Below are 22,539 nucleotides of genomic sequence, written 5' to 3'. Positions count from 1 at the left end.
ATGTTCTCTTCTTATTGGTTGTTTAGCATTAAATTGGTTTCTAAATTAATTGTCTCTCTTAAATGTATGATTTGCTTGAGATTGCTCTATAAAATTCTCTTAATTAGAAGGGGGTATTAAACTTGAGATTATTAGGATTTGGTAGGATTTTTAATATTTTAGAATTATGAAAGATTTTAGAAAATTTGATTGTGTTTTTAGAGTTGTTCTACTAAAAAAAATGAAATGTGATTCTATGAGATTCTATTAGAGAAGGTATTGGTTTGAGATTTAAAGAGAATTTTAATGACTTTAAAAGTTTTGTAAAATATGTTGTTATTCAATCAAAACTTTTTTAAAACTCTTTTATAACTTGGTGTTATTAGTTGTGGATTTGTAAAAAGTTTTTTAAAATCTTGATAAATATAGTGTTATTGGATTAATAGTTTTATAAAGTCATTAAAAGTTTTATGTTATTCAAGTAAAACAAAAGAATCTTGGACTGTTAATGAATTCAAATATTATGTTATTGGTTTAGGATTTTATATCATTTCCTTCATAACAAAAGTCATGAAAATTCTTTCATAAAATAGAAAGATTGTGAAAGATTTTATGAAAGATTTTACAAGATTAGGAAAAACAAATCAGCAAGATTTTAAAAAACTTTCTAACAATCTCTTAGAATCCTTCATTTTCTACTTTATTTAAAGTCATTAAAATTCTCTTTAAATCCCAAACCAATACCCCCTCTTAGATTCTATGAGATTTTATTAGTAAAATTTGAATGGTTTTAAAATATTTTACAACACCAAAAAAACAAAATTCTATACCATAATATTAACTAATCGTTTATTTTTGTTTGTGAAGGTGGAGGAGGACGTAACTTTCGTCGCCACCACCACATTACCTAATCTGGTCAAGCTGATCCACCTAATAACATATTTAATTGTTAAGACTTGAATCTACTGAAGTACTCACTAGACTCAAATTGGACAATGACTTTGTTTTGGTACGTTTTTCATTAAAAATGATTAGAGAATCACTTAATTTAATTAAATTAACCTATACTTACGATTTTGCCTAATGACCATTATACCTTTCAGTCGACCACTAAATATCCAGCAGGTCGGGACGCGGATCCTGTATGACCCGTAAACAGAAGAAATAAAAATCACGAATCTGTTTGTATTCCATGTTTATAATATTCGGATCATGTTTTTGATTTGGTTCAAGAATAGTTATTTCCGTTACCAAACAGAGTTATTCGTTAGAGGCAAACACTCAGACTTCATTGTCCTTTAAGGTAGCTAAATTAAAACCATATATGTTAATTACCAAAAATTATGATAATTGCTTAATTACCGAGATTGATCTTAACAAATAATCTTTCAGTATAATCTTTTAAAAGAATTATTTTGTGATTCAGTTAAAATATTTGAAAACGAATATTCATCTTACCAAATCTTACTACATCGCTTGATTTTCGAGATTATAATTTTTCTCTAATCTTTTACGATAAAGTTTGAAAAGGAATATTCATCTTCTAGTTGTAACGAATCAAGGAACTAAATTTATTTTGCGTATATTAGAAATATCAAATTTTAACTTCTATGTGATAACATAAATCTACCTAATTTGACTATAAATATATTAAGAACTTCCTATTGAAATATTATACTAAAAGAACACATTTTAAATTCGTTTGACAAAATGATGACTCTCCCTCTTTCATACACTCCCTTGAAAGATCTGAAAACATACAAAAATGCTTGGCGTATTCAAGTTAAAATTCTCCATAGTTGGAGAATGAATACCGCTAAACTTGGTGAATCAATAGAACTGATTCTGACTGACGAAACAATATACATTTTTAGTATAGATTTAATATTCCTATACTAATCGATTAATATCAATTCATTCTAACTGTGTTTTTTTTTTAGTTTATATAGGGTGACAAAATAGAAGCTACTGTGAGAAAGGATCATATCAAGAAGTTTGAAGCTGATTTGGAGCCTGGAACTTGGAAAATTATATCAACTTTTGGTTTGAATCTATGCACAGCCTACTTGCGTCATTCTCTTATAAAGTATAAGATCAGTACCAGATATGGTACCACAATTTCTCCTTCTGGTATCTGATGATCACTACCTATCATTCACATCATTTGATAGTATACTTGCTAGAAATCTTGACAAAAATCTGCTGCTAGGTAATTTAAAAATACATATATTTTGTTACTACTTTAGAAGGATGAATTTATTAACCGTTTAACACTCTTGTATTATCTATATTTGTAATGTAGTATTTTATTTTTACTTATTTTCTTTATTTATATATTGTTTATCTGTATATTTGGGGTTATATAGTGTATAGATTTGTATATTTGGGGTTATAGCTATCCCTCAAAGATGTCCATAATCCAAAAAAAAAAAAAAATTATCTTTCTGTGCCAAGAAAAAGGAAATTTAAAAAAACAAATTACTAAAAATAGATATAACTCCGTGCTGTAGCACGGGTAATTCCCTAGTTCTTGATTAAATCCTTCAACAAAGAAAAAAAAGCTTCAAGTGAGATGAAGTATAGAGGAAGAAACAAAAGGAAAAAGATGAGCTAAAGGAAGAAGAACAGTGTCAACGACACATGAGGAGAAGAAGGAATAAATCATCAAGGATGTTGGGCTTTGTGGGGGTTTGTGTGTGTTGTAAGAATATATATATATATATATATATATATATATATATATATCCAAGTGATCCAATTTTGAATGTAGACATTTTAGAATCAAACGAGTTCATGTTTGTTCTCTCTCCTTGCATCTAAATTGTTTATAAGCATGATTCAAAATTGTTAACTATATATACGCTTATACACCACCTCTTCATACATTTTGTATTGCTAGTTAATTATTATGACAACTCGTCCTGCGGACCCCGCTAGCTGGTCCAACAGACCGTCTGTGGACCCCGCTAACCCCCTGTTAGCCGCCCAAACGGACCTCAAGCTGGCCTTGCTTGGCATTGATTCTAATCCCTCATTGTGGATTTGGATGAATAGTTCATGTCCACAATGAGGGGTTAGGATCGATGCTCTGCAGGGAAAGCTTGGGGTCCGTTTGGACGGCTAACGGGGTCTACGGACGGTCCGTTGGGGGCAGCTAATAGGGGCTAGTGGGGTCCATGGGACAAGTTGTTACAATTATCCCATTTTTTAAAGCTTGTCATTTCTTAGATTGCTCTAATAGTTGACCTCACGTAATTGTACGTTTCATTGAACAAAAACAACACTGAACCACTAGGTTGCAAGTCGTTTGATTGCAAAGATTGATGAAATTCTTCCTGCATTGTGCATATCACTAAATGTGAGTTTTCAAAACAGAGAAAAGAAAAAAAAGACTTAGAAATCATATACTTTTGACGTTTCTAGACAAAACCAAAACTGAGAAAACAAAAAAGAATTACCCAATAAAGGGAATAAAACAATCTAAAAATAAAGTATAGTCATAGTATTGCATAATGACCCTATATTCATAGCATCAGTCCACATGCTTGCAACTATATTTGCTCTCCATGTATTAGCGAGCACTCTTTGTTGTTATTGAGTACCATGAAATTGATATTTTTCTTCATAATTTTTTGATCAACGTTAGTTTCTACGACAACATCATCTTCTGGAGAAAATAAATCGGAACGTCATTCTTTACGGAGATAATTATGTAAACCAACACAACCAATTACTAACTCTACTTGCGTCTTATACAGAAAGGGTGGTGCATATTTGAAGATGTGAAATCTTGACTTGAAGATGCCAAAAATCCTCTCTATTACATTTCGCAAGCTAGAGTGACGATTGTTGAACAACTCATTTGGATTTACAGGATCTTTTCCTTGTCCTCTAAAGTCTTGTAGATGATAGCGAGTACTTCGAAATAGAGCTAAAAAACTGTGTCGATTGGCGAATCCAAAATATCCTAGGTAAAATTTTCCTGGAGTTTAAAATTATAGGTGAGATAAATTGCAGATATATAAGATAGCAGTTTAGTTTTATACAAATATAAGTGAGACATACCTTCAGGAACTACTAATTTGTTTGTGTTTCTTGTTAAAGCATCATGTATTACCTTGCATCGTGAGTTGAACCTTCCCACCCGCTAAGAACATACGTAAATTCTAAATCAAAATTACATGCAGCTAACACATTTTACGATAATTGTCCTTTTCGATTACGATAGCTATATGTGTCTTGTCCTGGTATCATTGCAAGGATATGAGTTCCATCAATAGCCCCCACACAATCCTAAAAATAATATAAATAAAATATCAATGATATAATTTTTTGAAATACTTGGAAACAAGGAGAAGAAAAAAATTTATAATACCTTAAAATACGGATAAAATCGAGTGCTGTTTTTTATTTCTGTAGGAATTGCAAGAGGCCTAGCCATAAAGCTTGGAGCAAGTGCTTTTAACGCCTTTAGAATTGTGTTAAAGCTCCTACTTATTGAGAATTTTGATCTCTAGAACCTATCATCAGCTACAATGTACCTCACATTTTGACCAAAGATTAACAAAAATATGGCAAGCATTTCTTCAACAGAAACTTATGTTGTGTCGGTTAAATCCATCTTCAATCTAAGAATAGAGCATAGTTTCAGAACTGCTTCTGGATACATACGATATAGCTCTCAAAAATGTCCACACTCTTTAGTTTCAGCCAACGTCTTCAGTATATACTCATGTCCAAGTGTTGTTGCTGATTTTTTAATCTGGCGTGGTATCTGCGGTACGAAATATCAAGTTCTTGCTAACAAAACCAATAACATAATATCAACATCTAACTTGAAATTTCTCTTTCTTTTTCTTTTTCTTCTAGATTCTATCTTTCTTGAACAATGCGATCCATTGTTGAAATCCTACACACAAAAAGAATAACATAGCTATAAATCATAACAAACAGATCCTAATCAAGAGAAAAAAAAATGAAAGCAGCGAATATATAAGTTACATAAGCATAATAGAGAGATAACTGAACGATAAGCATAATTTAGTCACATTTTCGTAAACAAAACGATACAAAAGCATAGAATAATGAGAATATTTGGAACTTACAAGCAAAAACTGATGGCTGGTGTGTGGAAATAAAAAAAATGAGGGTGAGCATCAAATAGATATTAACCCTACCTCTAATGTTTTTTGCCCGCCACTATGTCCTAAAAATCTATATTTTACTCAGCAAAAACAAATCTTATAACTATGTAACATCCGCGAACCAATTAATGGGTTTTTAGGATGGGTGTCGATCGACACTAAGGGTGGTGTCGGTCGACACCAACAATTTCTGGTTTAATGAAATCGTTTTAAATCGTCGTTTTGGCACGGTTTGGTTTAAGTGGATCCCAAACAGAGGTTTATAAGTGAGAAATCGACATGAGGGTTTCGGGGATTAACACTTTTAGCCGCTACAAAGAAAAGTTAGAGAGAAAAGAGAGAAGAGAGAGTGTTATTGGGAGATTTTGGAGATTCAAGGCTTGTTTGGATAGATCTGTCTCTGAGGAGTGGAGATCTTGTGCTAGGAACGAAGGAGAAGCCTTCTAGAGTGTTGGATTCGTCAGTTTTGGACAGAATCTTCATGCAAAAGAGGTGAGTGCATGACCATGGTTGATCTAAGCCTGAGAATATTTTGTTTTGCTTGTTTTGTGGCTGTTTGTGTTGTTTTCTTGTGTTCTTGTGGTTGGTTGTTGGTTTCCATGAGTTTACAGGAGTTTGTGGTGAGTTTCGGACGGTTTGGAGGATTTGGGAAGCGGTTCTGCGACTTTTGGCTTTGAGCAGATCGTGTCTGCGGAGTCGGTGTTGATCGACACCAAGTAGGTGTTGATCGACACCAAGTAGGTGTTGGTCGACACCAAGTAGGTGTTGGTCGACACCAGGGGAGGAGTGTCGGTCAACACCAATCTTTTAAGCAGACGGTTGATACTGGTTTTTCCTGGTTTGTTTGTGTTTGTTTGTTGTTTGTTAAAAATTGGTTTCCCATTTGCTTGTGTGTATAGTCCAGTAGATGGGAGGATTGCCTCACTAAGTATTTGTGATAATACTTACGCATCTCAATTGTTGTGTGTGGTGTGCAGGTATGTGACATGGAATCATGGCAATGAGGAGGAGGATGATCTAGGGTCTCGTTTGTGTGTTGTTGGTTATGATATTGATGTTGGAACCTTCGATAGAGTTATGCTAGGTTGAGAGTTAGAATGGTTATGGATGATATGGTATTAATGACATGTTGGTTTGTATTGCTGGTTTGTTTCCGCTGTGTATATTCGTGTTGGTTTAGTGATGTCTTGTGGTTTCATTTGGTTTAATTAAGTAGTATGGGATGCTTAATTAATTATATATTGTATTAAAAAAAACGGGTCGGGTTGTTTCAATTTGGTATTAGAGCGTCTACGGTTCTAGGATGGTTTATAGCAGTTTAGGGATTTAATTGGTTAAATTGATCTCTATGTTTAATTGATGCTTGATGTTGTGTGATTAAATTATTTATAATTAGTTAGTCAATTTGTTTGTGGTATGGAGTCCTAGTATCATCCTCTTCGAGCCTTCAATGAGATTCCACGGTAAGTTGTTTTGTGTGTTGTTAGTTGTGTAGTGTTGTTAGCTTCTGTGCGGGAGGTGCAGTTGGCTATTGGCAAGTTGTTGGAAAGTGGGGGATCACGCCGGTATCAGAAATACCATTGGCGGTGATTTGTCAAAGGGGTTGTGCTGGAAATGGAATTCCAAGAAGTTAAGATTAAGATTTAATTTGGATTTTTCTTTTGGGACTTGTGTGTCAAGTTAAAAAGAAAATAGGTCAGAAATTCTATAAAATGGAAAGTTTCCATAAATGGAAAGTTTCTAAAAATGGAAAGTTTCTAAAACTGGAAACTTTTATTGGAGTTAGAACTTGTCTATTTTTGGAAAGGGCATGTGTAAACCCTAGTGGTTGGGGGGTGTTATAGAGTTGGCCCGAAGAGTGGTCATGGTGATGGTGATATTTTGGGAGGGAATATGGTGGTTAGTATGACATTGCGATGTTTTACGCGGACCACGGAGGTAATTTTAGTCGGGAAGTGCTTGGAGACGTCAAGACTTGTTTGCTCTAGGGGCGGTGGGTCCTAAACGACTCATTAGGAGATGATGGTTCCCCTGTATACCGATAGCTTGAGGGATGGTGGACATTGAGAGCGGCAGAGGAGATGGTGGTTCTCCTGGGAGATGGTGGTTCCCCTGGTACCGAGATCTTGAGGGTGACAACCCAAGAGTGAGACGGTATGGCTCGAAGACAGTGGTCTGAGAGTGAGATCGGTATAACTCAAAGGTTTTGAACTGAAAGTGGATGAGTTGGGAGCAAATAATGTCTAGGACATGTGAATGAGCATAATGACCGAATGTGGGTGTCGGGGTTGATGGTGGTTCAATCCTGGGTTTAGTGTTGACCATTGGGGGTCAGGAATTTCTTTGACCGGTGGGGTCAGGATTGTGTTGACCAGTGGGGTCAGGACTTTGTAGACCAGTGGGGTCAGAATTTTTCGGACTAGTGGGGTCAGGATTATGTGGACTAGTGGGGTCGAGATTTTGCAGACCAGTGGGGTCGTGATGGTGTTGACCGGTGGAATCAGAAGGATATTGACTAGTGGGGTTGGGATGGTGTTGACTGGTGGGGTCGGGATGGAATGACCAGTGGGGTCAGGATGGTTTGGTCTAGTGGTCTCCTGGTTGCGGCAGCCCGGATGGTTGGTTGGTGTGAACCGTTGCGATGGTGGTTGAATGATTTTTGGGGTCGAGTGGCAGTGTTTGGCAGATTCGAGAACGTATATTTTGTTAGGGGGGGGAATTGTAACATCCGCGAACCAATTAGTGGGTTTTTGGGATAGGTGTTGATCAACACCAAGGGTGGTGTCGTCGGTCGACACCAAGGGTGGTGTCATCGGTTGACACCAAGGGTGGTATCGTCGGTCGACACCAACAATTTCTGGTTCGATGAAATCGTTTTAAATCGTCGTTTTGGCACGGTTTGGTTTAAGTGGATCCCAAACTGAGGTTTATAAGTGAGAAATCGACCTGAGGGTTTCGGGGATTAACATTTTTAGCCGCTACAGAGAAAAGTTAGAGAGAAAAGAGAGAAGAGAGAGTGTTCTTGGGGGGATTTTGGAGATTCAATGATTGTTTTGTGAGATCTGTCTCGGAGGAGTGGAGATCTTGTGCTAGGAACCAAGGAGAATCCCTATAGAGTGTTGGATTCGTCAGTTTTGGACAGAATCTTCCTGCAAAAGAGGTGAGTTTATGACCATGGATCCTTTGTTTTGCTTGTTTTGTGGCTGTTAGTGTTGTGTTCTTGTGGTTGGTTGTTGGTTTCCATGAGTTTACAGGAGTTTGTGGTGAGTTTCAGACGGTTTGGAGGATTTGGGAAGCGGTTTTGCGACTTTTGGCTTCCAGCAGATCGTGTCTGCGAAGTCGGTATCAATCGACACCAGGGGAGGAGTGTCGGTCGACACCATAGGGGTGTCGGTCAACACCAATCTTTTCAGCAGACGGCTGATACTGGTTTTTCCTATTTTGTTTGCTGTTTGTTAAACATTGGTTTCTCAGTTGCTTGTGTGTATAGTCCAGTAGATGGGAGGATTGCCTCACTAAGTATTTGTGATAATACTTACGCATCTCAATTGTTGTTTGTGGTGTGCATGTATGTGACGTGGAATCATGGAGATGGGGAGGAGGATTATGTAGGGTCTCGTTTGTGTGTTGTTGGTTATGATATTGATGTTGGAACCTTCGATAGAGTTATGCTAGGTTGACAGTTAGAATGGTTAGGGATGATATGATATTAATGACATGTTGGTTTGTTTCCGCTGTGTATATTCGTTCTGGTTTAATGATGTCTTATGGTTTGAGTTAGTTTAATTAAGTAGTACGTGATGCGTAATTAATTATATATTGTATTAAAAAAAACGGGTCGGGTTGTTTCAGACTAGAACATCAATATATTTTGACATAGCATAAACGTGTATACATTTTTAAGTACTAGTACCTAGCACAAAACATGTATATATATACATATTCTTTGTTTTGTATTTCTTTTGTGAAATATATATTTATAGATACATATATGATATATCTGGTTCTATTTTCCTATAAAAGTGAAAAATAATATAATCTGATTTATATGTAAAATGAAAGAAATAACCAAGACCAGTCTTAAATAAATAAAAAGAATAAAGAAAAGCTCATCATGTATTACTAAAATGAAAACAAACAAGTATAAATTATCGAATATGAAAATCATCTTCAGTCCATGCATTAACCTTCATTTTCATGGTTTACGAAGGTTTTGTATAATCTATCCCTTGCGATCTGCTATCGACATATGAACGAACCCATATTTCATCCCTAAGCTGTGAATGAGTGTCATGGCTTCGTAACGCAAATCTTCCTCTAAATCAGGAATTTCTTTGATAGCTTCCGACACATTATTAGCCTTATCCTCAGCTTCTTTTTCTTCAGATTCCATTTCCCACCTTTTCTGTATCATGTCAAAAATCTGGTGACTAATTTATGTGTTCACTTCATCAGAATTATTGATTGAATTAAGTGTAGCAGTTCTAGCTTTCTTTCTATGAGGTAGCTTTTCCCCTCTTCTTTTCTCTAATGAAGCAAAAACTTCGTAGGCTCTTTCCTCTTCATCATCCTCAACTTGATTACGATTTGAACCATTTATCCTTTCATTGTCTCCAACTTGATATGTATCTTCATCAATGGCATCACCTAATCCCATGACATTTATGCCTGTTGCAACATTTGTTGAAATATCATGTATAAATCTCTGAAATCTTCAAATGTTTCATCACGCAGATGAGTTTTATTTGTATAAGCCTATTCAAATCATAAAAACCATTTTAGTAATTTTGGTACATAAGAAACACTACTATATTCACAAACTTTATACTATATACTTTCTTACCTTCAAATAGTCATCCCATACTTCATCTTTAGCTATGAATTTCTTTGTTTCAGGATCCCATCCAAAACCAGAGCTGAAACAGAAAAGTTCTGCCAAGCCGTTGTACCTACCTTTCAAGACCTTCATCCTATTTGTATACTCCTTATATGTTTTTTTAACTCCAAGATTTTTGTTTAGAGTTGCTAATACTCTTGTCTCCACAGTTAATTTGCTGAACTTGCAACGAGCATCACGATAACCATCATTAATTGCATCAACTAGCAGCTGCACTAACATCTTGCTTTCAGGTTCTAACCAATGATTATATGGATTTTTATTTTTTTTCCACTACCTGTGAATTTTCCATTGTACTATGGCCACACAATACAAAAAAAAAACAAAGACACTCCTATGAGTTCTGATAGACCCCAGACATTCATAATATTATTAAATGGTCAATACGTTTTTAAGCTAAACTAGATTTGAAATTGCTTTCAATGGTATCTACTAGCTATAACCATGTTCTCTTATATATTTCATGATACAAAACGTGGAAATACAAAAATTAAAGTAATTCAGTAGGAAAAACTGACCTTGACAGAAACATAGATGAACTTCAAGTATGATGATAGTAATTGTGCACGGAAGAAGAAAGCTACAGATCGATATATATATATATATATATATATATATGCACCAATAATTTAACCCTAATAAGAAAACAATATAAAAAGCCCATAAACCATGATCCACTGACAAATCGTAGTACAAAAACAAAATGATTTCTTTTCTCATGTGATCTCTTTTCTTAAACTCAGTTACGCCTTCCCCTATGCTCTCCACTATACTGCAGAAACATCCATGGACACAATACCAATATTCAAACCAGTTGTCTATTTCTTAACTCAATTCATAAATAACTACATCATAGAAGACACTTGACCAATGCCTATACCAAGATCCTAGACAAATTCAAATGTTGCTAAATCACACTAGTCTTATGCTAACTGCTAAACACCAGAACAATGTTGCCAAATCACACTAAGAACGACAATATAACACTCAATACCACATCAAATTCTACATATTCAAAACTAAAATGTGGTTATAAACAGAAGTAACTTACCCTGCAACTTCATGGCCAAATATTTGTGGCAAAAGAGCCTGTTCCAATGGACTCCATCAGAGCTCGTACAAGCCAAATTCAATACAAGGTTTATTGAAAAAAAAAAGAGAAACTGTAAACCTAAGATTCCCAAGCATAGAGACCACTACGACAGAATGATGAACAAACAACTTTAATTCTGATTTCAAGAGGTTGATCGCAAGGAAGATTACTATTGGCCATTGGATTCAATCGATTGCAGGAGGAGAAGTTACGGTTTTGAGAGAGAGAAAGAGACGATGCTTCAGGTTCACTAGGGATTAGAGTTCTCTGTTGGGTTGTATTGACTGCTTTTTTATATATAAGAAATCCTCAGAAACATATGATTTTGGTACTCATATTTTTCAACTAAAAAAAAAAATCTTGTAGAATCATTCAAAGTAGCATTTTTTAAAAAAGTTGTAATATTTTGGAATAATAGTAGATTTTAAATAATTTTTGTTAATCATTGATTGAATAACAAGAGATTGTAAATTATTTTAAATGACTTTACATAGATTCCAAGTTGACATAACATATAATTTTAGAAGATTATTAATAATCATTAATTGAATAACAAGTGATTTTAAGAATACTCTAAAATCTTCTAAAATACAAGTTTATATACCTCTTTTATTCACCCCCTCTTTTATCCATGCTTTTAAATTGGTTTCAAAATTGATTATCTCTTTTAAATGTATGATTTGTTGGACGATTACTCCATAAATCCTACTAATTAGACTTTCTACTACTTAAATTTATATATACGCTTCCCATATACTTATATACATGCTTTCATCTTACTTATTCTTATTACTAACAAAAATATATATATATATATATATATTGCAGTCTGCCTTAATCCAAGTTTCTATACTCCAATACCGTGTTTACCACTTCTAGGATGATCTTCAAGAGTGGACTATCTACAGTATATCTGAATTCCAAGTGGATACTAGCTACCCACAATACAAACTTAAATATCATCCCTACATTATTATATATTTGGTTGGAACTATCCTTACATCCATAGAAGTAAACTCATCCGTGATTCCACAAGAGATGTTTAGGTTCGACTACATAGCAAAATTGTAGACTCTTGCTGGAACTAATCAACATTTACCTGGTAGTGTATCCTTAATATTTCTGTTTATCATCATGTTATCTGCTCATATATTTATCTACTCATCCCCTTAACATGTAAATATTCACCTACCAGATGTTGTAGGGGTACTAACAAAGATTCAAGAGAGCAGTTTAGATGACACATTCTCAGAAGAAAAAATACTTTATATTTTAATCTAGTTGAGTAAGTTTTTGATTCATCCCATCTAACTTTTGCAAGTCCCTCCCCTCCACCTACTACATTTCAATTTACCCAAATATGCAGTGGTAACAATGTTCGCATCATGGTATGGGATGGTTGTGCAGTTGAATTTCGGAAGTTATATGCTTCCATTGCTGGTAAATCAACAATTCTAATAATCACGGCTGTCAACCTATGGAGGTAAACAATCGAAAATTTCCCCAAATATTTACCTCCCCCAACTTAGCATTCCCACAATTTGTTTGTTGTTTATTTTTCAACTGCAAATTTTAACCTCCCTATCCACATGTTTGCCTAATAATGCATGAAACCTATCATTGAGCACAACATATTCAACGCGTTTTTACAGAGGAGATGAGTATGAAGCAATCAAAGTTTGTTCAAAAAGGTTCATCTTCCACACCTAAAATTACAACATTCTAATTATTTTCCTTTTCTTTGTTTGAGAATATATCCCTCTCCATTTAAAGCTCCTCAGTTCCCTATGGTGTACCACCTGTTATTAATGGAGCTAAAACTCCTAAAAAAATTGAAACAAGTACCATTGCAGAGGCTCAAAAATTTGTCTCCACCTCAACTAAACATGTCAATTTGATATTCTAATTCCACTATTTCCATTCCTATACTCATTTCCATGACCCATGAATTCTATTATAAATGTAGGAGAAAGAGTTCTACTGCACAACTTCCACTGTAGAGATCGTGGTTGAACGTGGGTTGAAATACATTGCATGTGGCAAGTGTGGGTTAAAGCTTTTCAAATCTGGATCTTCCCTAATTTGCAAACGCTGCTCTGGTGAGCCTATTAGTATTGTCAAGAATCGGGTGGGGCTGGTTGTCTCAGACGGTAAAGAGAAAACAATATTCGTCATGCTTGATGAACCCACCACCCAATTGATAAAAATTGCAGTTACAGAGTTGATTGACTCTTAGGTTTGTCACAAACTAACCTCACCCTTCCCTACAGCTCATGTAATATTTTTGTAATAAGATTGACGCATTTCTATAGCCTGTAATGAAGGATGGGATTCCTAAAATATTCACCGAGTTAAATGGGAGGACATTCGAGTTTGAATTAAAAATTATCCGCTACAACTTCAGTTCAAAGTACGAGACATATACTGTGTCTCGGATTGTTAGTGAAGTCCAACAACTACCCCCACAGACATCAACCTGCTGTAATGAAGCTGATGACCATAACCAGACCTCAGAGACATTAGAGAACCATTCCACCGTTGGCCAACAACCAGCCACTAAAATATCAGTGGGTAGGTATACTATTTGGCCGAGTAGCATATGTACCACACATATAATTCCTTTTATCTCACTAACTCAATTTACCCTATAATTTAGTCTACTACGAGTTGTAATGACATCAGTGGTCATGCCTCACCACCATAGTCATCAGAGAGACAAAGCAAGAAGGCCCGGACAGGACACACCGGATAATAAAAAATATTATTTTGGGTTTACCTCTGCCTCTGTTTTGGGTTTCATCTCCGGTTGTAGTTTCTTTAAATCTCAGCATTTTACACTCATCAAATCCAACATTGTCAAACCTAGGATCACCAACAACCCTGTAAAAGAGGGCATCTTAGTCGTCACAAGTATCACAGTATGAGAACCTTCAAAGCATTTAGCATATAACATATATATATATATATAGTGGCCTATGTTACATGGAAGAATAAGTAGATCAACTGGAATCGTCAGACCCTGATCATCATCTTCACCGCTTCATTATCACTCTCACATTGTCTTCATAGTCTCAAATTTCTACCAATCTTCTTCGACCCGGTTGATTTACTCTCACATATTCTTTGTTTGGAAAGTAGATTCTAGACAAAGAAGAGAATATACATACATATATGCTATGTAGAGTATCATATTAACAAACAAAACAAAAAGGCACAAGAAATAAGTTTTGGATCGTATTAAAGATAGCCGATAAAATAGTTTGGGTTTAACCGAAATTGGCATACTCAAAAAACTAACCACTTATTCTATTGGGCTTACCCATATTATATAGTTAGGAGCTACAAATACAATAAAACCTCTATAAATTAATAATGTTTGGACAATAACATTTTATGGTTTGGACAATTAATTTTTAACATTGTATGGTTTTCAAATGGTATTTAGATATGGTATATATATATATATATATATATATATGAGACTTTGTAGCCCGTATATGTTTTTTTTATTCCTACTTAAAACAAAAGAATTACCAAAGAGAAAATGGGTAAGACAAGAAAAAAAGAAAAAAAGTTGCCAAATACCCCACAACCTAGTAATAAATAATAGGATAATACTAAAAATACACTCTTCAGGAATTCCATTTTGCATTTTTAAGGAGTCTTTTTTCTTTCCTTAAAAAAAAGAATAATATGATCCACAGGAATGCAAGACTCCTTAGCAATGAAAATGAGGCTTAAGTCTTTTTGGAGCTCAGCAAGATAGCTAATCTTGATCTTTTGACAAAAGATATTATTTTCCGCTTTGCTAGAGCACGAATTAGAGTCAAAAATTAGTATTTTATTATATATACTTTACTAGTTAAATTTAGACTTGTATTACCCGCTGTTTTAAAACTCGGCCTAGGTAGCCGTATAATCGCCGATTACACGTTCGGCGGCTCCTTACCGCCGCGATTTCACCATAGTCATCCAATAAATCGGATTACCAAAAAAGAAAAATATGAGAACTTTTGAATATCTAACTATGATTTTCTTTCATAGATCTATCATATTAGGATTGAAACTATAAGAATAAGAAGATAAAATGACAAATAGTTGCAAAAGAGATAAACATGCAGCTTTAAATTAGGTTTACATATCGAGACTGAGGTAGAAGACGAGGATATTTTGATTATTTTACATTTAGTAAAGAAAAATAAGAAAAAAACAAGTGGGATTCAAATCCCATAAGAACCGCTGGACCAGCCTTAACTCATTGTAATATGTTACAGATTTAATCTATTATACTTTTATATAGATAAAACTCCTAAAACTAATCTCCAATTTAAATTCGATTTTCCGATTAATTGCTAGGTCCTCCCTCACCGTCCCACTAACGCCTAGCGATTTTTAAAACATGATGTATACCTAACAACAACAGTAGGGGAAATTTTAGTTTTAAATTTTCAATGGTTGGATAGAAGAAACAATTTGTCTGGAAGACTATACCAAGATAAAAACGAAAACAAAAAAATTAGAAATATTATTAATACATTATTTCTACTTCAAAACGTGAAGGGTATATCTCAAAATTTAAATTCAAAAAGGAAGATATTAATAATAATTACGACTTAGAGTTGAGCATGCTGGTTACCTTCAGAAAATATGAAATACTAATAAATCTTATATTATTTGAAAATTTTCAGTGAGTTTGAAGAAGTTTTAATGATTTATTGTAAAATTATCCCAATTCTCACCTAATACCATGAGAATTATGGGATGTGCTCAATCAAACATTTTAACTGATTTGTGTAAAAATAACAAATGATGTAATACTCAATCATATATTCTAAAAATGTAATGATATCCAATGTTATTAAATTAGGGATTTGATCATTTATTTTAAATTCCATTTTTATTTAAAACACTTTGTCGATTTGGTTTTCAATGATTTTAAAGGACTTTAGTGAATTCTAGAGGATTACCCTACTAAAAAATATATATAAAAATCTAAATCTTAAGGTTATAGGTGGTTTTGAAGGATAAACCATAACATCTGTCCTAGAATCATCAAAAACATATTAAATAGTCATTAAAAATCAAATCACTTTAAATGTTTGACGGAATAAAACCTCTTTAATTTATGTACTTATAATTAAAGAGATAATTAAAGAGATATTTTACAATCCCTTGAAGTCATTAAAAATCAAATCCTCAAAATGTATTTAATAATTATGAATTTTAAGATATATTTTCAAATCACTCGTTTAGTAACATTAAATAACATAAGATTTGTTTTTCTTTTTTAAAGGTATTTTAACACAAATCACTTTGGTGTTTGACTGAAGCGTATACAGCCCCCCTCCCTAAAAATATATTTGTTGAACACAGCTCCTTTTTTAGTAAACTAATCTCAGTCAGTATATAAGATTTGAATATTGACTCTATCTAATCTAGTCTCAGCTACCACCTAGAAGGCCACGTGGAAAGAGGAGATTTTGTTTGCTATGCCCTCAAGTCCTGAAGTCTAAAACTCTATAAATACTTCTTCACCTTCGAACCAAATTAAAACCAAATCAAATCATAAAGAAAAAAAAGAATAAAAATCATAACCAAAATATTTTTAAAATGGCAATCACCAAAGTGAGAAGAAGCTTGTTGGTCTCGATGGTGTTCTTCTTCTTCAACGTTCATCATCTTCAAGTTATGAGTTCTCCACATAAGGAGAAAAAGAGCTGTACAAATAAGGATAGGAAATTATTGGAGTTTCCATTGAATTTGGAGTATCTTGAAGCTGAATTTTTCTTGTTCGGAGCATTGGGATTTGGCCTTGATAAAGTTGCACCTAATTTAACGATGGGAGGGCCAAGTCCTCTTGGAGCTCAGAAAGCTAATCTTGATCCTTTGACAAGAGATGTTATCTTGCAGTTTGCTTGGCAAGAGGTTGGCCACTTGAGGTACAATGTTTATATTTTTATATATAGTGTAGTTAATTATGACTGTATAGTGTGTTGTTTTCATAGATTTGAGATTCTTTAATTTAATTTATTATGTATATATATCTCATTGACATCATCTCCAAAAAAAACTTAAACTTGGCAGGGCAATCAAGAAAAGGGTGAAAGGATTTGCCAGACCACAACTTGATTTGAGTAAAGAATCATTTGCTAATGTGATTGATAAAGCATTTGGAAACAAAGTTGTGCCACCATTCAATCCTTATGCCAATTCTTACAATTACCTCATTGCTTCATATTTGGTCCCTTATGTTGGTCTCACCGGCTACGTTGGCGCTAACCCTAAACTGAAATGTCCATCCTCAAGAAAGGTAACAAATCTAGACAAAAAAAATCTTTACTTGATTGGTATAATCTCATATTACAACCACAAACTAAGGTTTTCGGAATATATTTAAAAAATCACATTGTAAAATTTGTAGTTTAGGCTTTTATAAAATTGACTAACGTGTTATTACATCAGTATATGTGTTTAGAGATATTCTATCGATTTTAAGGTAAAGATTTCATAAAATATACATTATTCTCTTTAATTCCGATTTATATTTAATCATTTTTACAATGAAAGTTCTCATTACGAGTTATGACTAAAATTTCATCTAATTACAAAAGATGTTAATAATTCAAATTGTTATATTGAAAAAACAAAGTAATAGAAACACAGTTTACAGTAGAGATAAGTTCATTCTTAATTGATTTTTTAAAAAAACATCATCATGTGTACATCATATTTTTGGCAACCTCTATTTCAGTTAGTAGCAGGACTTTTGGGAGTAGAATCAGGCCAGGACGCAGTGATAAGAGCAATGTTATATGCCCGGGCTTCACAAATAATACATCCTTATAATATCACGGTCGCGGCCTTCACGAATAAGATCTCAGAGTTAAGGAACAAATTGGGAAAAGCCGGACTAAAAGATGAGGGATTGATGGTGCGTAAGGCCGATGGCGCAGAAGGAAAAGTGATTGGAAATGTATTGGCGGGTGATGAGTCATCTCTCTCTTACGATAGAACACCTGAGGAGATTCTACGAATTGTGTATGGAAGTGGAAATGAGAGTGTTCCCGGTGGATTTTATCCTAAAGGAGCTAATGGAGATATAGCTAAGTTGTATTACTGATGGTAGCTGGAGTTTTAATTTCCTTTGGAATTATAGGAGAGATTACAAAATAGTAATGGTCGGATTAATGTAATACATGTGAGAAATAAATTTTCAAAATTCAAAAAAGTTTGAAAATTTCAGTTTGTTTAGTGTTATTATCATTTTTGAACATGTTCATTGTTCAAGTCTCTAATACTTTTCAATAGTACATACAAACATCGACAAGCGTCAACTAATGCTTATAGTGGTTGCATATTACTTCACGGTTGTGAACTTGATCTGAAATCCAAATTTAAATTAATCAATTATATATAACTAAAGGGGACATATATCCACATAAACAAGGTGTGGTAGGAATCTATATGATATTTGAAATGTGAACATGACTTTTTGTATCCATGTAATAGTCGGCAACAACAAAAAGCAAATCATGCCACTTCGAGTACTTGTGTATGGTGCTATTATCTTACTAACTCTACTTTTGCATTGTAAACGTAGACTTCTTGCGATTCCTACGTTCTAAACAGCATGACCATTGCTCTTCACATAGGATTAAGTTTGGTTGAGAGTTGAGATGATCTTATTATGAAAAGATTTGAATACCTTAGTGTTTTGAACTAAAGGTTTAAATTAGAAGAGATACACAAAAATGCAAAAGAAGCTCTAAAGAAAGAGCATTAGAAACTACAGGTAAATTGCTGGAGAAACATTCATTAGTTATTGACTCACTAAAAAAAGGTACAAAAAGAAAAAATAGAAACAGCAATGCATAAAACGAAAAAAAAAGAGCCCCTACTTTTAAACTACTCTCGTTGCTCCATAATAAACTTACATAAACCTCAACCAATGATTCAAATCTCACAACACCCAAATTTTTTTTTTAAAAAGAAAACATAAAAGCTCTCTCTGGTTTCATTGTGTTGTCTTATCAGATTCGAATACTACCTCTTTGGAGGTCTCTCATCATCGTCATCACTACTATCATCTTCATCTTCTTCAGGACCTCTCTTCCGCTTTGGAGGAGCAGCCTCTGATTTCCCAGCACCACCCGAGTGATCGTTCTCATCGTCATCTCCTTCATCAATATCCTCCTCCACACCATTCTCTTCCGGCTCAAAATCACTTGCATCCTCCTCATCTTCAGCTCTACCAACCGGCCTCACTAAGTACTCTGTTCCAAGATCCGCCTACACAAAATCCCCACATAACAAAACCAAAACATAAACACCATCTCAGTTTCAAAACCTTAAAACCAAACTTTACTAAACCAAACAACAGTTTATAATATCAAAAGCAAGAACAACCCTATTCAGATAAGTACCACAAAAGTATAGACTTTGAAAGATGAACATGGAAACCTAAATTCTTCACACCTTTTAATCTGATTTGAGTACAGAGAAAGAAACAAAACAGAGACTTTAACCAAAACCCACTTTTTTATTAAGGGTAAGAAAGCATAAACCCTAATTTGGGGATAAAACAGAACAATTTCTAATTACAGTTAAGATAAAATTTTCCAGGAAAAGTTCAAAGAATTTGTTAAAAGGTGTCTAGGTTAAACAGATCCAGTCTTCAAACAGAGGATTCAAAGCTATTGAAGCACATATATAAAACCCTAGATCTACAATTTTCATCTCAGAGACAAAAACCCTAAATCAATTGAAACAAATCCAACTAAATTGATACCTCATCTTCAGCATCTTCATCATCATCATCATCATCATCATCGTCATCGTCGTCGTCATCATCATCGTCAGCTCCGTTTCCATCTTCATCACCTTCCTCATCTTCATCTTCCGCTGATTGTACAGGAGGACCAGCTAAAGACTGCAAGACCTGAATATCATCATCGTCATCGTCTTCCTCCTCCTCATCATCATCATCTCCTTCACTTCCATCTTCTTCACCTTCGTCGTCGTCGCTACCTCCTTCACCACCGGCTTTAACTTGCTCTTCTTCATCACTATCGTCGTCGCTTAGAACTTGAATCTCAGGCTCTTCTTTGTCTTTGAAGTCCTTACCGTCAGTCATCTTTCTCTCAGTTTACAAGATTTTTCCCGAGAAAATAATTCGATTTTCCTGGAGAATTTTTGGAGAAGGAGAAGAAAGAGAAAAGGGTTAGAGAAGGTTCGACTCATGAGCTTGAAGCAGTACCGTCTTTGAGATCAGATCTGAACCGTCGAATGTTAATTTCACGAGGATTGATGACGTGGATTGTGATCCGACGGTTTAGATGAGAGAACAATGTGGTTTTGATGAGTAAGGGTAAAAAGATGCCTCAAGAACCACAGCGGCGGGCCAAAACCTGAATTAAAAATAAAATAATTCATTATTTCTTTTTTTAGGATCACTCACACGTGCGGCTTGTGCGAATAATTAATTAGAACCACTTTTTATTTTATATTTTCTCAATCGAATATTCTAGTTTCTAAACGTAGGTAAATTAAATGAGACCCAATATGCTGTATAATTAAGGCCCAATATCATATACTTAAACAATAGATAAACTGGATATTGCCATATTGGGTTTGATACAAAATGTAAAGAACACAAAACTTTGTTTTTTAATGTCTCCCAGCATTTATTAAAAAAAAATTAAAATTACATTATAATAGACCGTGGGACCAAAGAGCCCAATACATCGTTTCGAAAAACCTGATCCAACTCAGACGAAACAGAATCTAAAGAGTGAAAATCAAGTGGTAACAAAAAAGTATGGTTAGCCAATCCATCAGTTAGACGATTAGCCTCCCTATAAATATGAGTAACACGGACTGACCAGTCCTTTACCAAGAAGTCGTGGCACAGACGTATCAAGAAAGACAGGGGGTGAAGATCACTGATCCCTGTGTTTAGAAAACCCACTACTACAGCCGAATCCACCTCCAGCTCAAGGCACGAAACTCCTTTATCCCAAGCGGTACATAAACCATAATAAACTCCCCAAAGCTCTGCAAGAACTGCTGAACACCGACCCACATTCAAAGCAAAACCCCCACACCACTGTCCATCACTGTCCCGTAACACGCCTCCTGTAGTTGTGGGACCTGGATTACCATGTGAAGCCCCGTCAGTGTTCATCTTCATCGAACCTATACTCGGTTTCTGCCAACCAATTATATGCTCAACCCGAGTTCGCTTCTTAGTTAAGTCTTCCCCTCTCTGGTTCACAAGTGCCACCTCTCTGGCTAAATCTCTAAGAAATCGCACTCGATCCCTGCACTTCTTATTCTCCCCAAAGACATTACCACACCTCCATTTCCAGCCCCACCAGGCGGAAGTCGAGAACAGAATAGGCCATGGGACTCTATCAACTATCCGTGCATCCGACAAGTTTGTATAAACCCATTCCCACAGGGAGTTGACAAAGAAATCTTGCTGTCTCTGCGGCGGAAGCAGACGCTCCCACACTCCGCGCATAGCCGGACAATCACGCAGAATATGAATAATTGTCTCCCATCCACCTTTACACACCGAACAGATAGCCGAGTCACACAAATGTCGACGGTGACGTTCCTCATTAGTCATGAGTGCTCTGTTACCAACTAACCAAAAGAAAACCCGTATTCGCTTAGGAACTGGTACACGCCACACCAGCTTAAAGAGTAATGACATATCCGGTCTTGGAGACTGATCCCGCGAAAGCATAGCATACGCCAAACTAACGGAGAATCTCCCATCCCTTGTTTCTCCCCAAGAAATACGATCCTGAGCACCCGTGATTTTATCCACCACATAATTTGTAAGTTCTAAACTTTATCAAGCGGAAGATAAGGAGAGATCTTGGCAAAATCCCAGCCCACACCATCCCTCCACAAGTCACTAACCGTCAGCATCTCCTCAGCCACTGGCAAAACCCCAATCACTGACTCCTTTAACGGTACATTAGATAACCATTTATCCGACCAAAATTTAATAAATTGCCTGTTACCAGGCACCCAGCGCAGACCGTGAAGAACAACGTCCCGAAGACCCATTCCAATGCTCCTCCATGTCGAAGACCATCTTGATTTCACCAACAGCCAGTGTAAACTTGAACTATCCCTAACATTATATTTACTCCGAAGAACACATGCCCACAAACTCTCTTGGTCATGAAGAAGTCTCCAACCAAACTTTGCAATTAGTGCCTTGTTCATATTCTTGGTGGTCCTAATGCCTAGACCTCCCTCCTGTTTCGGCAATCAAACTCTCTCCCATGGTAAAAGATGCATTTTTCGTTTGTCCTCTATGCTTCCCAAGAGAAACGAACGTAGAACTTTGTCCAAAGAGGCCAGTACAGACTGAGGGAGCAGAATCGTACTCATAGAGTACACAAGTATAG

The 22,539-nt window shown here is 35.2% G+C and overlaps 2 protein-coding genes, 2 long non-coding RNA genes and 2 pseudogenes across 4 annotated transcripts; 2 read left to right on the top strand and 4 right to left on the bottom strand.

The window, feature by feature from the left end:
- Positions 1-3,718: 3,718 nt before the first annotated feature.
- On the bottom strand, positions 3,719-5,016 carry LOC147947686 (uncharacterized; annotated as a pseudogene).
- A 4,302-nt stretch (positions 5,017-9,318) lies between these two features.
- Positions 9,319-10,242, bottom strand: LOC147947685 (uncharacterized protein At2g29880 pseudogene; annotated as a pseudogene).
- Positions 10,243-12,485: 2,243 nt separating this feature from the next.
- LOC147947684 (uncharacterized) lies at positions 12,486-14,004 on the top strand. Its single transcript, XR_015587472.1, has 4 exons — positions 12,486-12,804; positions 13,080-13,349; positions 13,426-13,684; positions 13,770-14,004. It is a non-coding gene; the product is annotated as an uncharacterized LOC147947684 (long non-coding RNA).
- Positions 14,005-15,208: 1,204 nt separating this feature from the next.
- Positions 15,209-15,908, bottom strand: LOC147947683 (uncharacterized). Its single transcript, XR_015587251.1, has 2 exons — positions 15,750-15,908; positions 15,209-15,523 (listed from the first exon to the last, which is right to left on the bottom strand). It is a non-coding gene; the product is annotated as an uncharacterized LOC147947683 (long non-coding RNA).
- Positions 15,909-16,448: 540 nt separating this feature from the next.
- Positions 16,449-18,358, top strand: LOC104777708 (ferritin-like catalase Nec2). The gene is made up of 3 exons (XM_010502006.3): positions 16,449-17,052; positions 17,198-17,423; positions 17,865-18,358. Exons 1-3 carry the CDS (start codon positions 16,724-16,726, stop codon positions 18,231-18,233), a joined length of 924 nt encoding a protein of 307 aa, XP_010500308.2. The 5' UTR covers positions 16,449-16,723; the 3' UTR covers positions 18,234-18,358.
- Positions 18,359-18,910: 552 nt separating this feature from the next.
- LOC104777707 (uncharacterized) lies at positions 18,911-20,583 on the bottom strand. The gene is made up of 2 exons (XM_010502005.3): positions 19,902-20,583; positions 18,911-19,402 (listed from the first exon to the last, which is right to left on the bottom strand). The coding sequence occupies exons 1-2, from the start codon at positions 20,244-20,246 to the stop codon at positions 19,157-19,159; spliced, it is 591 nt and encodes a 196-aa protein (XP_010500307.1). The 5' UTR covers positions 20,247-20,583; the 3' UTR covers positions 18,911-19,156.
- Positions 20,584-22,539: the final 1,956 nt, after the last annotated feature.

This window comes from Camelina sativa, chromosome 3 (genome assembly GCF_030686135.1).
Source record: "Camelina sativa cultivar CO46 ecotype springtype chromosome 3, ASM3068613v1".
NCBI lineage: Eukaryota > Viridiplantae > Streptophyta > Magnoliopsida > Brassicales > Brassicaceae > Camelina > Camelina sativa.
This window is presented reverse-complemented; position numbering and strand designations above follow the sequence as displayed.